Source organism: Rattus norvegicus, chromosome 8 (assembly GCF_036323735.1).
Source record: "Rattus norvegicus strain BN/NHsdMcwi chromosome 8, GRCr8, whole genome shotgun sequence".
Classification (NCBI taxonomy): domain Eukaryota; kingdom Metazoa; phylum Chordata; class Mammalia; order Rodentia; family Muridae; genus Rattus; species Rattus norvegicus.
In genome coordinates this window covers 55024256-55038794 of record NC_086026.1, presented here as the reverse complement: position 1 = coordinate 55038794, position 14539 = coordinate 55024256, and the positions used below count along the sequence as shown (strand labels likewise).

Here is a 14539-nt window from a genome sequence, read left to right as displayed (position 1 = left end):
CTTTTCCCTGGGATCTCTGGGAAGTGTAGTCTTCCCATGGCAGGCAGCCCAGCTTCCGGGGCTGAAAGGGGTCTGGGATGCCCTCTGCCGAGATGGAGTTCACTCTGCAGGACCCTGGTGGGAAAGCATTTTCATAGCTCTGGCAGATCAAGAAGGAACCAATATCACATACCTCTCATCTGCTAGTCCTTCTTTCATTATTTATTTGTTTGTTTGTTTGTTTATTTATTTATTTTTGGATATAGGGTCCTGCAAACATACTGTGCGGTCTAGGCTAGCTTCAACTTTGATGCAAACCTCCTGCCTCAGTTTCCTGAATTAGCATTGATTAACATCCGCATCCCCGTGCAAACCCTGTCAGGCCAGCCACTTTGCCTTGCACAGGGGCAGAAAAAGATGCACAGATCCCTAAAGAGATTAACCAGGGAGAATGTGACTCTTGCCACAGTGTGGTATTAAAAATTTGGGGGTATATCCCAGACGTTAAGGCACATGCCTTTAATCTCAGCCCACAGGAGGCAGTAGCAGGAGAATCTCTATAAATTCGAGGGTAGTTTGGTCTACATAGATAGTTCAAGGACAGCCAAGACTACATAGAGAAACTCTGTCTCAAAAAAAGAAACAAAAAATGGGGAATCTAGAAGAGGTGACATTTAATCTAAACCTTAAAATTGGAAGTATTTTTAGGAGTAGAGACTGGAGGAGCAAAATTAAAGGGATGAGAGTATGTCAGTCAACAAACCACTCACCAGTATCCAACAGGGAAACCTGCTACCTTTTTCAGCTCACAGCATTCAGCCTGCCACAGCCAGGAAGTGGCTGTCTCCTATGTGTGAATTTGTCTGTGCCTTTGATTGTGATATGAATCCTCATGACCCACCTGATTACTTCCCACCAGACAGACTGAGGAAAGCTCTCAAGTGTTAGCACTCTGAGGCATACCAACATTACTCTTTGAGAAGAGCGTGAGATGAAGGCCGTGGGGTCCTGTTAGCTTAAAATTGTGTGATTATGACAACATATCATTTATCAGAGGTGGAAAGCCCTCGATAAAATCCAGCCACCATTCTGATTTAAAAGACAAAAAAGTGGGGATTTAGCTCAGTGGTAGAGCGCCTGCCTAGAAAGTGCAAGGCCCTGGGTTCGGTCCTCAGCTCCAAAAAAAGAAAGAAAGAAAAAAAAAGCCAAAAAAGTAAACTAGAGGAAACATCTTAAATAAGGTAGCTGAGGACTAGGGGTGTGGCTCGGTGGGTTGGGGGTGTGGCTCGGTGGCTGGGGGGTGTGGCTCAGTGGTAAAGCACGCAAGTACAGCAGGTGTAAAGCTCTACCTGCAACCCCAGCGCCCCAAAAAAGGAGAAAACAGGTAAGTGTTATCAATGAAGTTAATCAAGAAAGGGGAGGTCATTATTCTCACGTGCTCTTTTCAGATCTCATTCTGGAGTCCTGGCTGGCCTCAAACCTTCAGCCTCGCACATGCCAGGTGTGATTACAGGCATGAACCACCATGCCAGGCATCTTCCGCCCTCTCCCCACACAGAGCCTACATAGCCTGGCCAACTCGGTAAGGTGAGAAAAATTGATCTCAGCATTTGGGAGGCGCAGAGAAGAGCACCAGGAGTTCATGGCCAGTAGTAGCTACACATACGAAGCGAGGCCTGGTAGGGAAGTCTGTATCTCCAGGTATACGGGAGGCTAAGGCAGGAGGATCTAGAGTTCAAGACCAGTCTGGGCTATAGAATGAGCTCAAGGCTAGTCTGATGTAGCGAGAGTCTGTCTCAATAAAATAAAATCCTGGGCGGTGGTTCAATGGCAGAGCACCTACTTGACACACATAAAGGCCCAACATTGAGCGCCCGAAAACAATAACAGCAATGAACGGATTGACATATAGGTGGGAATGGGGTGTGTATATAGCATTCGTATCGGAGAAAAATTGATGCGTTACCCAATAACTGCCATTGAGACAGTTACAAATCCACATGGAAGGAGGGAAAGCCAAATCCATATCTCACCCTGAAAAATAAGCTTCAGATATACTAAGGAGCTTAACATTAAAATTGAACTAGAGAAAAAAAATAGAATATTTTCACCACCTTATATTAAATAAAACCTCCTGATAAAACCTACGGGAGTGGGGACCCACAACTGGATAAGTTTCCCCTTAAATATGCAACGTGTCTGTAGAACTGGAAACACCCTAATACTCTCAGCACCCTGGCTCTCAGGGGTTGGGAAAAGGCAGCCTAGGATGTGGGAGGCCAAAGCGGGGGTTCCGTGGCTCCCAAGAATCCAGTTGCCGCTGGAAAACAGAGGAGTCAGGAATGGAGGTTTGGGGCTCCCCAGGCCTGTGATGAGGCTGGGGGCAGGGGCCGGGGGCTCCCAAACTCCTGGACATCCAGGTGCGGCTGGGTGACGGGGAGTTGGGAACGGAGTTGGGGGCCCGCAGGCTGAGGATTACGAAAACCCCGGGGCCGGGATTGGGAACTTCAGTTTAGCCCATTTGTGATTGTTCTTAGCTTAGGGGAGGTTGTGTAGGAACTCAGAGTGGCCTTCTGTGGGAGACTTAGGCTGCGGTTCTGTAGGTGAAGGCTTTCTCCAAGCTATCCACGGCGGTTCTCGATGGAAGAGACAGTCCTTGGTTCTAAACTGTTTATTGATTGTTCATCATGGAAAATGCGAGCATACCAACTTCTCAGGGTGGCCAGAGATGAAATACCTTTTGCAGGGAAGAATGTCGAGGAAGGGAAGCTTATTGGCTAAACCCTCAGAGCCTCTAGATACTTCATTAGCATGGAGAACTCTGTCCTGGGCTATGACCTATGTGGGGAATGTGGTCACGTGTTCCGGGCCAGGGAGTAGGGGAGCCGCCTATCATCTCTGGTAGGTGCTGGGCGGACCCACTCAATCTTAACAAGTTCCCTGGCGTAGTCCATTCTCCCACATGCTTACTGTCTAGGAGACCACAGTCTCACTTTACCTTTCTGTTTCAAAGGCCCTCCCTCATCTGTGAACCAGGGCAATAGTGTTGTGATGGTTTGAATATGCTTGGCCCAGGAGTGGCAGTATTAAGAGCTATGGCCTTATTGGAGTAGGTGTGACCTTGTTGGAGGAAGTGTGTCACTGTAGGGGTAGGCAATAAGACCTTCCTCCTAACCACGTGGGAGCAAATCTTCGCCTAGCGGCCTTCAGATGAAGATGTAGAATTCTCAGCTCTGTCTGCACCATGCCTGCCTGGATGCTGCCATGTTCCCACCTTGATGATGATGGACTGAACCTCTGAACCTGTAAGCCAGCCCCAGTGAAATGTTGTCCTTATAAGACTTGCCTTGGTCATGGTGTCTGTTCACAGCAATAAAACCCTAACTAAGTAAGGCAGAAGTGGTGGCATGAGCCTTGTCATGTAAAGCTGTACAAAGGTGGACAGGGTGAAACATGCCTGTAATCTTAGCACTTGATAGGCTCCAGTCTGGTCTAGCCTGGCCTATGTATAAAACAAGTTACAGTTCAGTCGAGGCTACACAGTGAGATCTTGTGACAGAAAAACAACAAAACAAAAACTCCAAAATCTTAATGAGGTAATCTGTGCAAAGCTCTTGGAATGGGGTTTGGCACACTGTGAACACTCAGTGAAGATTGGCTGTCAGTAGTGTTGCCACATCTCCTGAGGGGGGAAAAAGTGACATTTACAAAAACAAAACTCAAACTGCCTGTTCGGAAACTATTTGCGGGTGTTGGAGAGATAGAGATAGCTCAGTGGTTAAGAGCACTGGCTGCTCTTCCAGAGGTCCTGAGTTCAAATCCCAGCAACCACATGGTGGCTCACAACCATCTCAAATGGGATCTGATGCCCTCTTCTGGTGTGTCTGAAGACAGCTACAGTGTACTTATATATAGTAAATAAATAAATCTTTAAAAAAAATAAAAAAAGGAAACCATTTGCTACACTATAGGGAGACAAGGGGTTAATCGCTACAATACACAAGAAGCCTCTACAAATCAACAGAACTCTCCAAACAAAGGTCTCAGAGAAATGAGGGAAGAATATGGAAAAATAGTTCACAGAAGAAATTCAAATGGTTAGTAATCATATAATTTATTAAAACATAAACTGAAACTATTGTGAGCTACTATTATAGCACACACTCGGGTACTTGGGAGGTGGAGGTAGGAAGATCAGCTCAGAGCCAACCTGAGTTACATGACACTGTTTTAAAGAAGCACCAGGGGCTGGAGAGATAGCTCAGTGGTTAAGAGCTCTGACTGCTCTTGCAGAGGACCAGACTTCAATTTCCAGCAACCACATCAGGCAGCTACCTGTAACTCCAGTTCCTGGCTCATCCACCACTTCTGGCTTCCATGGCTTTCATTAACTTGTACAAACCCACAATGAAACCACACATATATGCATACTTAAAAATAAAACTTACCAAAAAAAAAGAAAAAGGCTGGAGAGATGGCTGAGTGGTTAAGAGCTCTGACTGCTCTTCCAGAGGTCCTGAGTTCAAATCCCAGCAACCACATGGTGGCTCACAACCATCTGTAATGGGATCCGATGCCCTCTTCTGGTGTGTCTGAAGACAGAGACAGTGTACTCATATATAATAAATAATTCTTTAAAAAATTATCAAAAGTAAAAAAAAGCTGGATGGTGGTGGTGCATACCTTTAATTTCAGCACTCAGGAGGCAGAGGCAGGCAGATCTCTGAGTCTGAGGCTAGCCTGATATAGTTCCAGGATAGCCAGGGCTACACAGAGAAACCTCTCTCCAAAAACAAAAAAACAAATCAATAAACAAAAGAAACTTCAAACCCAGCCTAACCAATCAACCAAAAAAATCCAATAATATTTAAGAATCACCCTTTCCCCTTTTCTCTTTCCTCCTATTTCCCCTCCCTTCCTTTCTGATCGGTAGGAAATATGTTGGTCATTATTTTTGAGGTTTTTTGTTTGTTTGTTTGTTTGGTTTTTGGTTTTCTTGGTGTAGTCCTGATTGTTCTTTGCTCTGTAGACCAGGCTGGCCTTGAACTCAGAGATTTGTCTAGCTTTGCTTCCTTAGTGCTGGGATCAAAGGCTTGTGCCACCATTACTTGGCAAGACTGTAAATTGTTAAAAAAAAAATTGGTAGTAATTTGGTAACATCTGTTTAAAAAAAATCAGCTGGTCATGAAATCTTAGTGTCAAAAAAATAAAAAAAGTGGGAGGCTGGAGAGATGGCTCAGCAGTTAAGAGCACTGACTACTTTTCCAGAGGTCCTGAGTTCAATTCCCGGCAACCACATGGTGGCTCACAACCATCTGTAATGGGATCCGATGCCCTCTTCTGGTGTGTCTGAAAACAGCGACAGTGTACTCACATACATGAAATAAATCCTTCTGAAAAAATCCTTCTGAAGTCTTATGGGTAGGTGTGTAAAAAAATCATAAGAATCCTGGGATAATATGTTTTGTTTTTAAGATTTATTTATTTATTTATTTATTTATTTATTTATTTATTTATTTAATGTGTATAAGTTCTATCTGCCTGTACACCTGCATGCCAGAAGAGGGCATCAGATCCCATTACAGATTAATGACATCGTCCTACACAGTTTCTCTATACAGCTCTGACTGTCCTGTAACTCACTCTGTAGACCAGGCTGGCCTTGAACTCAGAGATTTGCCTGTCTCTGCCTCCTGAGTGCTGGGATTAAAGTCATGTGCCACCTGGCTTACTTGGTTTTATGTTTAAATTATATGCATATGTGTGTGCACGTGTATGTGTGTATACAAGTGCCTACATATCTCAGAGCCAGGGGATCTCCTTGGACTAGAGTTATGGGTGGTTGAGAGCCACCTGACTTGAGTGTTGGGAACTGAACTTGGGTCCACTGGAAGAGCAACAGTGAACCATCTTTCCTACCCAACTTTTCTATTCTCTCTCTCTTTTTTTTTTTCTGAGGCAGCATCTCACTATACAGTCCTGGAACTGGATATGTAGACCTGGCCAGCCTAGAACTCACAGAGCTCTGCTTTTCTCTGTCATTCTTTTGTTTTCTTCTTCCTCCTTCTCCCCTCCCCCTTCTTTTCTTCCTTCTCCTCCTCTCCTTCCTCTTCCTCCTCTTCCTCTTCCTCCTTCTTTTTGTTTTTTTCCTGACAGGGTTCCTCTGTGTAATAGCCCTGATAGTCCTGGAACTCATTTTGTAGACCTGGCTGGCCTTGAACCCACAGAGATCTGCCTGTCTCTGCCTTCTGAGTGCTGGGAATAAAGGCATTGGGATTAAATGTTGTTCAACCACCACAACCTGGCTTCTTTTTAAAAAAAAATTATTATTTTATGTGTCTGAGTGTTTTTCCTGCAAGCATGTCCGTGTACCACAGGTGTGCCTGGTGTGAGTGGAACCCAGAAGAGGTGCTGGATTCTCCAGAACTAGAGTTTCTGCTGGTTGTGAGCTGCCATGTGGGTGCTAGGGATCAGACTCTGGTCCTCTGGAAGAGCAGCAGGTGTTGGTAGCTGCTGAACTGTCTTTGCAGCCTCATATGGCAGGGTCTTGTGTATAGGAAGCTATGGCCGGTATTTAGTTATGTCTGTAGTCATGACATGGTGACCCTTGTCACCCCTCCATGTCTGGTCCATTGGTCCCTTAGGGACACTTTTAAAGATTGTGATGATGATGAACAGTGATTTTTTTTCCATCTGTGGTGAGAATAAAGGGATTGCAGAAAGATTTGAAGTTAAACATTAGAGACATCCTGAGTTTGAGATCCGTAGTAACAATACTCTAAATTTCTCCTTATAGGATTAGACTCTGGCAGGACTGGTTTTTAAAGTTACAGTAGTAGAGTTGGGGAGCTACTTGCTGTTGTTCCTGCAGAATACCTAGGTTTGGTTTCTAGCACCCACAAGGGGGCGCACAACTTCAGTTTCAGAGGATCCAGCGCCCTCTTCTGGCCTCCACGAGTATCGGGTGTAATGTAGACAAAACATCCATACATTTTGTAGTTTTTTTGAGACAGGGTCTCACTGTGTGGTCCCAGGTGGCTTGGGACTCATTATATAGGCCAGGCTAGCCTCAAACGCACAGAGATCTCTCTGTCTCTGTGCCCTAAGTAGTGGGATTAATGGCTTGTGTCATCAGGTCTGGTCCACGCATAATACATTAAAAGGAAAAAGTTAGTAGGCAGCTCTCTTGACTTGATGGCTCTCTTGAGCCATCTCTCCAGCCCCCTCTTGGTTCTTTTATTAAGGGACCAATCAATAGGTTGACTCTCGTTAATCACTGTTGTTCATGTGATTTTACTCGACCTTTACAAAAAGATCGTCTATAAATGATGGGTAATTTTGCTTATAGTATTAGTAGATTATTATCAATAGTTTGAATGTTCCCTTTCTTCCGCGGAAGAAATTCTCTTATCTATATTCAGGTCTCTCTTTTAACCTCTTGGGTGGGAGTGGGGTTGTGCTTATTCACTATCTTGAACTACAACTTTCAGGATGCAACGGGCAAAGCCTCGTGGGGACCTTCAACCAATCCAATGCCAACACTCTCAGTCAGCGACCTATTGGCTCTTGGTAGAGGCGGGACTCTCAGTTGCTAGGCCGGTGCCTTTCCGGAAGTGGTTGCTGGTGGCTGCAGGGCAACACCCCGGCGTCCCTGGAAGCGGGGGGGAGCCGGACACCCCGGCGTCCCTGGAAGTGGGGGGCCGGGGTGGTGCTGGGGAGGCGGCGCAGAGCCATCGTCCCAGAAAACCCCGGATCGGGGACAGGTGAGATCTCCTCGGAGCCAGGCTTGGTGGCGTGGCAGGAGTTTGCAGGGAGCTGAAGAGCTGTGAGGTGTTGCTGCGCGGGAACTGAGAGGGGAGAGGAGAGCCCTCCGGCGTGCGCGGCCTGGCTTTCTAGCCTCTCCTGAATCTACACCTCATCCCCACCCTATACCCACTCCTGAGCTATCCCAAGCTCAGCCAAGAGCTTGGTTGGCATCTTTGGGCCAGCTGAGCAGAAGAGGTTTGGGTTTTTCTTTGCACTGATTCAGGAATCTCCGCCCGGAACCGCTGCCCTCTTCTTGGCCTCAGTGACTCGCCCTCAGCACGTCTGCCAGCTCAACCCTCTGCAGGCCCCTACATGTTTCTCTCCGCACTCCATCTCTGGATTGCGATTCCCGGTTAGCGGTTGCTTTGCGAAGTACTTGCTGCCTAGCCAGATCTCGAGCTTAGATGTGCTTGCGGATCGTCTCCAATCCTCCCCTTGCACCTTCTATCAATGTCTCCCGTGTTTCTTGTCTCAGTAGAGAGCTTCCTTGGTCACTTAGCCCAGTCTACAATGAGAATTCATTCTACTGTCTGCAGCACTCATCTGGCATGTTTTGGATTCTTGGCAGTCGGCGGCTTCTTGGCTGACACCTAAAATCACAACGGACTGGCTGAAAAATCTCTCTGCCTTTTCTCCTCTCTTCCTCACCTAGACGCGAGACCTGCTATTTTGTGTTCTCCCACCCTCAGGATTAGCCCCTTTTCATTCAGGTAGCTACTGACTTGGTTCATAGTTTCTCTGCTGTCCACTCTCTCACTCCATCCTCCTTTGAAATTCCCGTGACAGCCCCTTTTCAAGTCCTGCATATAGCTTCAGCCCTCGCAAGCCCATATTAACTGCTCCTAGCAGTCTATTTGAAAAGTGGAGATAGTAATCTTTATCTAGCAGAGAGGCTGGGGTGAGATGATGGATAAAGCCCTTAGTACAGTTCCTGTCACATACAGGTGTGCCGTTAGTCTAAGTTTTTCCTGTTATAATTAATCCTGATCTCCTCCAAGCACATTTGCTGTGCTTGTACTCTTTCCCTCCCCCTCTTCCCTCCCTACACACACACACACACACACACACACACACACACACACACACACACACACACACACAGTTGTTTTGCAGTACTAGGGATTGAACTCAGGGCTTGCACATGCTAGGCAAGCGCTAGTCGCCACTCCTTCCCACCGATCTGCTTTGCCCCTGTTCATGGTGTTCCTTCTGCCTTAAATTTCCTTGCTTCAGAGGCTGGTGAGATAGCTCAGTTGATAAAGTTCTTTCTCTCTAAGCGTGAGAACCTGAGTTAAGTCCCTTGTAAAAAGCCAGATGTGGTGGTTCCTGCCTGTGATCTCTGTGCTGGAGACTTAGAGGTAAGGGGATCCCTAGGGCTGGAGTTACGGGGTGAGCTGCACACCACAGAATCTAACCCGGGTGCTGGGAACTGAACTTAGATCCTCTGGAAGGGCACCAAGTGCTTTTAATCCCTGAGCCGTCTCTCAGCCCCCTTTCCTCCTTCCTCTCTGGCCTCCATTTTAGGCTGCTGGGGAAAAGCCCTTTCTCTGTGACAAAGGCCAACTCTTCAGCAGGGCTTTTGTTTTTTCCTTCCTCTTCAGCAACATCTCTGGTACTTTCCTGATGCCGGTGTCCCCTGCCGCAGGGCCTTTGCACGTGCTGCTGCTTCTGTTTTTAGAGCTTGCTTCCTTTTCTGTCAGTCCATACCTACTCATCCTCCAGGCACCGTCCATCAGACTCAGGTCTTACTCCTGAGACTTCTTTTAAAAAACATTTACTTATTTATTATATATGAGTACACTGTAGTTGTCTTCAGACACAGCAGAAGAGGGCATCAGATCCCATTACAGATGGTTGTGAGCCACCATGTGGTTGCTGGGATTTGAACTCAGGGCTCTGGAAGAGCAGTCCTCCCTCACCCCCCCCCACCCCCTCTCTGGGTGTGTAAGTCAGAAGACAACTTGAGGAAGAAGTCATGTCCTTCCACCGAGTGTGTCTTGGGGATGGAACACAAGGGCTTGGTGGCAAGTATCCACTGAGCTGTCCTGCTAGCTCCCCCACCCCCATTCTTTGGTCTTTCCTTCCTTTCTTTCTTCCTTCCTTCCTTCCTCCCTTCCTTCCTTCCCTCCTCCTCCCCCTACCCCCTCCTCCTTCTCTTCTTCTTCCTCTTCCTCCTCCTCCTCTTCCTCCTCCTCCTTCTCCTCTTCCTCTTCCTGTCCTCCTCTCTCTCTCTCTCTCTCTCTCTCTCACACTCTCCCTCCCCTCCCCCTCCCCTCCCCCTCCTCCTCCTCCTCCTCTTCCTCTTCCTGTCCTCCTCTCTCTCTCTCTCTCTCTCTCTCTCTCTCTCGCTCTCTCTCACTCTCCCTCCCCTCCCCCTCCCCTCCCCCTCCTCCTCCTTCTCCTCTTCCTGTCCTCCTTTCTCTCTCTCTCTCACTCTCACTCTCCCTCCCCTCCCCCTCCCCTTCCCCTCCTTCTCCTCCTCCTCTTCCTGTCCTCCTCTCTCTCTCTCTCTCTCACTCTCACTCCCCTCCCCCTCCCCTCCCCCTCCCCTCCCCCTCCCCTCCCCCTCCCTCGTGAGACAGGTACTTTTATAGCCTTGGCAGGTTGGACACCTATAGTGTGATGACCTTGAACTTGGAATTCTGTTTGCACCTCCCAAGTGCTGAGATGCTGGGCATGCTTGTGTCTCCATAACTAGTTTAGCACTGATACTCTTATCTGGGGCTGTCTGGCTAAGTGGTAGTTGCACAAGGGGGTCATGACTGAATCTGCTTAATCACTGTCGCATGTCCAGTGCCCAGAGGGAGACTTGTTCATGAGTGACCTTACGAGCCACCGGTGAAGCACGAGTCCCGACTGTGCACGAGTCCCGACTGTGCACGAGTCCCGACTGTACACTTCTGCCTTGCATCTCTTTAGCTCTCTTGGCCTCTCCTTGTCACGTTGTCCCTGAATCGGGGAAAGATATGGTATTGCCCAACCATGACCTATTTTGTTTTCCTGGCAGAAGATTTGTCTGAAATTTGGGAAAATCCATGAATTTAGATTTTCCACCTTCTTCCTGGATTGTAGGTTCTTGTTAGCAGTCAGGTGCCCTGGTTTGTTTCCTATTTCCTATTCCTATTGACTGAAGCAGCTTGGGGAGAAAAGGGCTTATTTCGTTTTATAGTCCATCGTGTAGGAACCATGGAGGAGGAGTCAGGGACGGAGGAAGAGGCGGGGACCTGGGAAGGATGCTGCTCGTTTTACTGGCTCCCTCTTTGGGGCTTGCTCAGCTACTGTTATTTTGTTTGTTTATTTTTGAGGCAGGCTTTCTCTGGGTAACTGAGCCCTGGTTATCCTGGATTTCCATTGTAGTTCAGGCTGGCCTCGAACTCACAGAGATCTGCCTGCTCTGCTTCCCATGTGCTGGAATTAAAGGCATGTACCACCAAGCCCGGCCCTTTTTTGTTTTTGTTTTTTGAGACAGGGGTCTCTCTATGGCTATCCCGAAACAGAGGCACCTCACAGAACAGGCTCCACCTGCCTCTGCCTCCCTATCGTTGGTATTAGAGGCGTGTGTCACCACACGGCCAGTCTGATGGAGGCCGTTCCTCCCCTGAAGCTCCTTCTTCCCTGGGTGACCCTGGGTTATGTCACATTGACAGAAGCTAAACAGCATTTGAGGTTTGTTTGTTGTTGTTTTCCTATGAGGACAGCCGTTGTTCCTGGCTGTTGGTTTCTGCTTGGCTGGTGGGATGTAGGCACAGGCCACGCGTCTCAGATGCAGTTTCTCAAGTTGTGCAAAGTGGTCAAACTCAGTTTGGTTAAGTGCTAGTTGGTGTTTGGGTCAGTCCTCTTGTCTGTGCCCCTTTCCCTGTCTCCTCCCCTCTTCTCTCTTATTAAGAGGATTAAGGACGCAGGTGACTCCCATCTGTGCCCTGGTTCACTCCTGCCCTAGTTTTCAGAGTGAGCGGCAGCCAGACTTTCCCCGACTCTGACCAAAAGTAGAGGCATAGATGTGGTGTCTGGACCGTGGTCTGGCTTCTGAGAGGGGAGCATTTTCTCTCGGCTTAGGTATCAGGGAATTCTTTTCCCTTTTCTTTCTTTCTTCTTCTTCTTCTTCTTCTTCTTCTTCTTCTTCTTCTTCTTCTTCTTCTTCTTCTTCTTCTTCTTCTTCTTCTTCTTCTCTCCTTCTCTCCTCTCCTTCTCTCCTTCTCTCCTTCCTTCTCTCCTTCTCTCCTTCTCTCCTTCTCTCCTTCTCTCCTTCTCTCCTTCTCTCCTTCTCCTTCTCCTTCCTCCTCCTCCTCCTCCTCCTTCTCCTTCTCCTTCTCCCCCCCCCCCCTCTCCTCTCTCTTTTTAAATTTTCTTGCTTGGAGGGGCATGGTGGGAATGAGAGGGACAGAGTCTGGTTTTCTTGGAGGTCTGGTGGACTGGAGTGTCATGATCACAGAAGGTCACAGGGACAGATCTTGATGGGTTCCCTATTGCGTCTCAGAAGTCCTTCTCTATGGATCTGGGTTAGAGTCACAGTAACGAGCCTCAACCATTGCTCTACACTCCACGGCAGGCCTGACCAGGCTTGGCCTTTATGATGGGCAGTGGGGGGAAGAGGAGTGTCTTCTTGCTGGAGAGGGACAGTGCCCGCCCCTTGTGTCACCTGGAATAGTCAGAGTTGCTCAAGAAGTGGACAGGAGAGGCCAGGACCTGATGTGCTGGTCATACCTTGGGTGACTCACTCAGGCGGGGAGGGCTATGGCAGCCTACTTGTTTCTGTATCATTGGGTTTCAGCATGAGTGCTGCTGTGGGGAAGGTTAATAGAACCCTGAGGTCCAGAGCTGGAGGGGAGACTAGGGGCAGGAAGAGAGGGACAGTCCCAGCATTGCGTGGGGATCACCAGCACTGCCAACAAGCAAATAAAATAACACACAGTACACGTAGCAACCAACACCAGCCGGTGAGCTAAGAACTTGCCGTCCATGCATCCCTGCACTGGAAACCTTGGCTTCAAAGTAGATGCCTGTCATAGTCAGCTTGGGCTAATAGATGGTGGCTTAAACAGCAGGCATCCATTTTTTCATGGTTCTGGAGGCTGGAAGCCACAGTAAGGTCCTTCCTGTTCCTGCCTTGCATGAGGCTACCGGCCTTTGTCTTAATGGAGAGAGAACACCGACCTCTATTTCTTTGCTTAGATCAGATCAGGATCCCACACTTATGACCTCACTTACTGTCGACTATGTCTTAAAGTCCTACTTCTTATTAAGTCAGATCATCAAGGGTTTTGGAGGGACACTGTCCGGTCCCTCTGGACCTCCTCTCTTCTTCCCTTCCCCCACCCCGCTCTCCTTAAGCCTAATAGCTCTGTGTCTTTGTCCCCTCTCCGCTTTGGCTTCTTCTGCCTAGTTTAGGCCCTCGTTCACTTTCACGGAGTGGAAACCTTCTCATGTGCTTTTCCTGACACCATTTCTGCATCTTTCCAATTCAGCCATGCCAGTCTTACTAGAGTTTCTCTCATATGTAAAATATCTGTTGTTTTTCTCTTCCCAAAGCCCTCAGCTCTCCTCAGTCCTCAGTGGAAATTGGTCTTCTTGTCTTAGTGCTTTCAGGGGAAGTGCTGAAGGCTCACTGATTTCTGGCCCCAGTTGCATGCTGGGGAAGGGGGCCACCGTTGACTGTGGCTGCCTCACTGTACCCTGAGGTGTGCTGACACCCGAGGCTCTGTGTTTTTGGTGTCACTGGGGTTTTCTGGCTGAAGTTTGGAATGGTCTCCTATTGGGGAGGGACCCAAAGTTGAACCCTTTAAAGGTTTACTTATTTTATGTATTTGCCTCATCTATGTGTATGCACCACGAGTATCCCTAATGCAGACAGAGGTCAGAAGAGGGAGTCAGATCCCCTGGAACTGGAAACACAGAAAGTCGTGAGCCACCTTGTGGGTGTTGGAGAATTGAACCCAGGTCCTCTGGAACAGTAGCGAGTGCTTCTAACCACTGAACTGTCCAGTCCTCAAATTTAAGCAATTAGAGCCAGGCTTCAAGATGTCTTGTGGTGCAGTGTGTGTTCTGTAACTTTGGGCAGGGGCACGCCAGGGAATCACCCAGGCACAGAGACTGTGAAGCTCTGAGCTGCAGGCAGGGTCCTCAGCCACGCTGGTTTGCAGGGTCTTGTGTGACCCAGATGCTCTATGACCCAACTCAACTTTACCTTCCAGGCGGGCTCACTGATTTTCTCTTCGGATAGGGTCTCTGGGATTGAGATAGTCACGCCAGGCTGAACCATGTCTAGACGACCTATCCTCTTAGGTGACCAGCTGGTTCTGGAGGAAGATTCTGATGAGACCTACGTTCCCAGTGAGCAAGGTAAGAAGCTTGCGGGGGTGTAACCGTTCTTTGAGCACAGACATTGTATTTGATTTACTTAAACACATTAAAAAAAAATACTTTATGTGCATAGGTGTTTTTACCTGCCTGCATAACTGTGAACCACATATGTGCCGTGTCTGAGGGGGCCAGGAGGGGACATCAAATTCCTTGGAACTGGGGTTATAGATGGTTGTGAGCCACCATGTGGATGCTGGAAATTGAACCTGGCGTCCTTAAGAGCAGCCAAATGCTCTTAACCACTAAGCGCCCCCCTCCCCTATTTGCTTTTGTTCTTCCGATATAGACTTGGTCCATGCACAGGGCTGTTCAGTGTCTTTAGGTTAGATCAGAGGTTGGCCAACTATAGCCTTTGGGCCCAAGTTGGCAGCTTGCCTGTTTCTGTCAATAAAAT

General features: G+C 48.1%; 1 protein-coding gene across 6 annotated transcripts in view; it reads left to right on the top strand.

Annotated features, from left to right (window-relative positions):
- Window positions 1-7530: 7530 nt before the first annotated feature.
- Cep164 (centrosomal protein 164) overlaps window positions 7531-14539 on the top strand; it is a 63644-nt gene continuing 56635 nt past the window's right edge. For 5 of the 6 annotated variants that reach the window (XM_039082355.2, XM_039082353.2, XM_039082354.2 and 2 more), the window contains exons 1-2: window positions 7531-7742; window positions 14006-14124. In XM_039082355.2, coding sequence (XP_038938283.1) covers window positions 14043-14124 — 82 coding nt within the window. In that variant the 5' untranslated portion in view covers window positions 7531-7742; window positions 14006-14042. The remainder of the gene's footprint in view (window positions 7743-14005; window positions 14125-14539) is intronic. The other variant, NM_001427257.1, reaches the window with a different exon arrangement.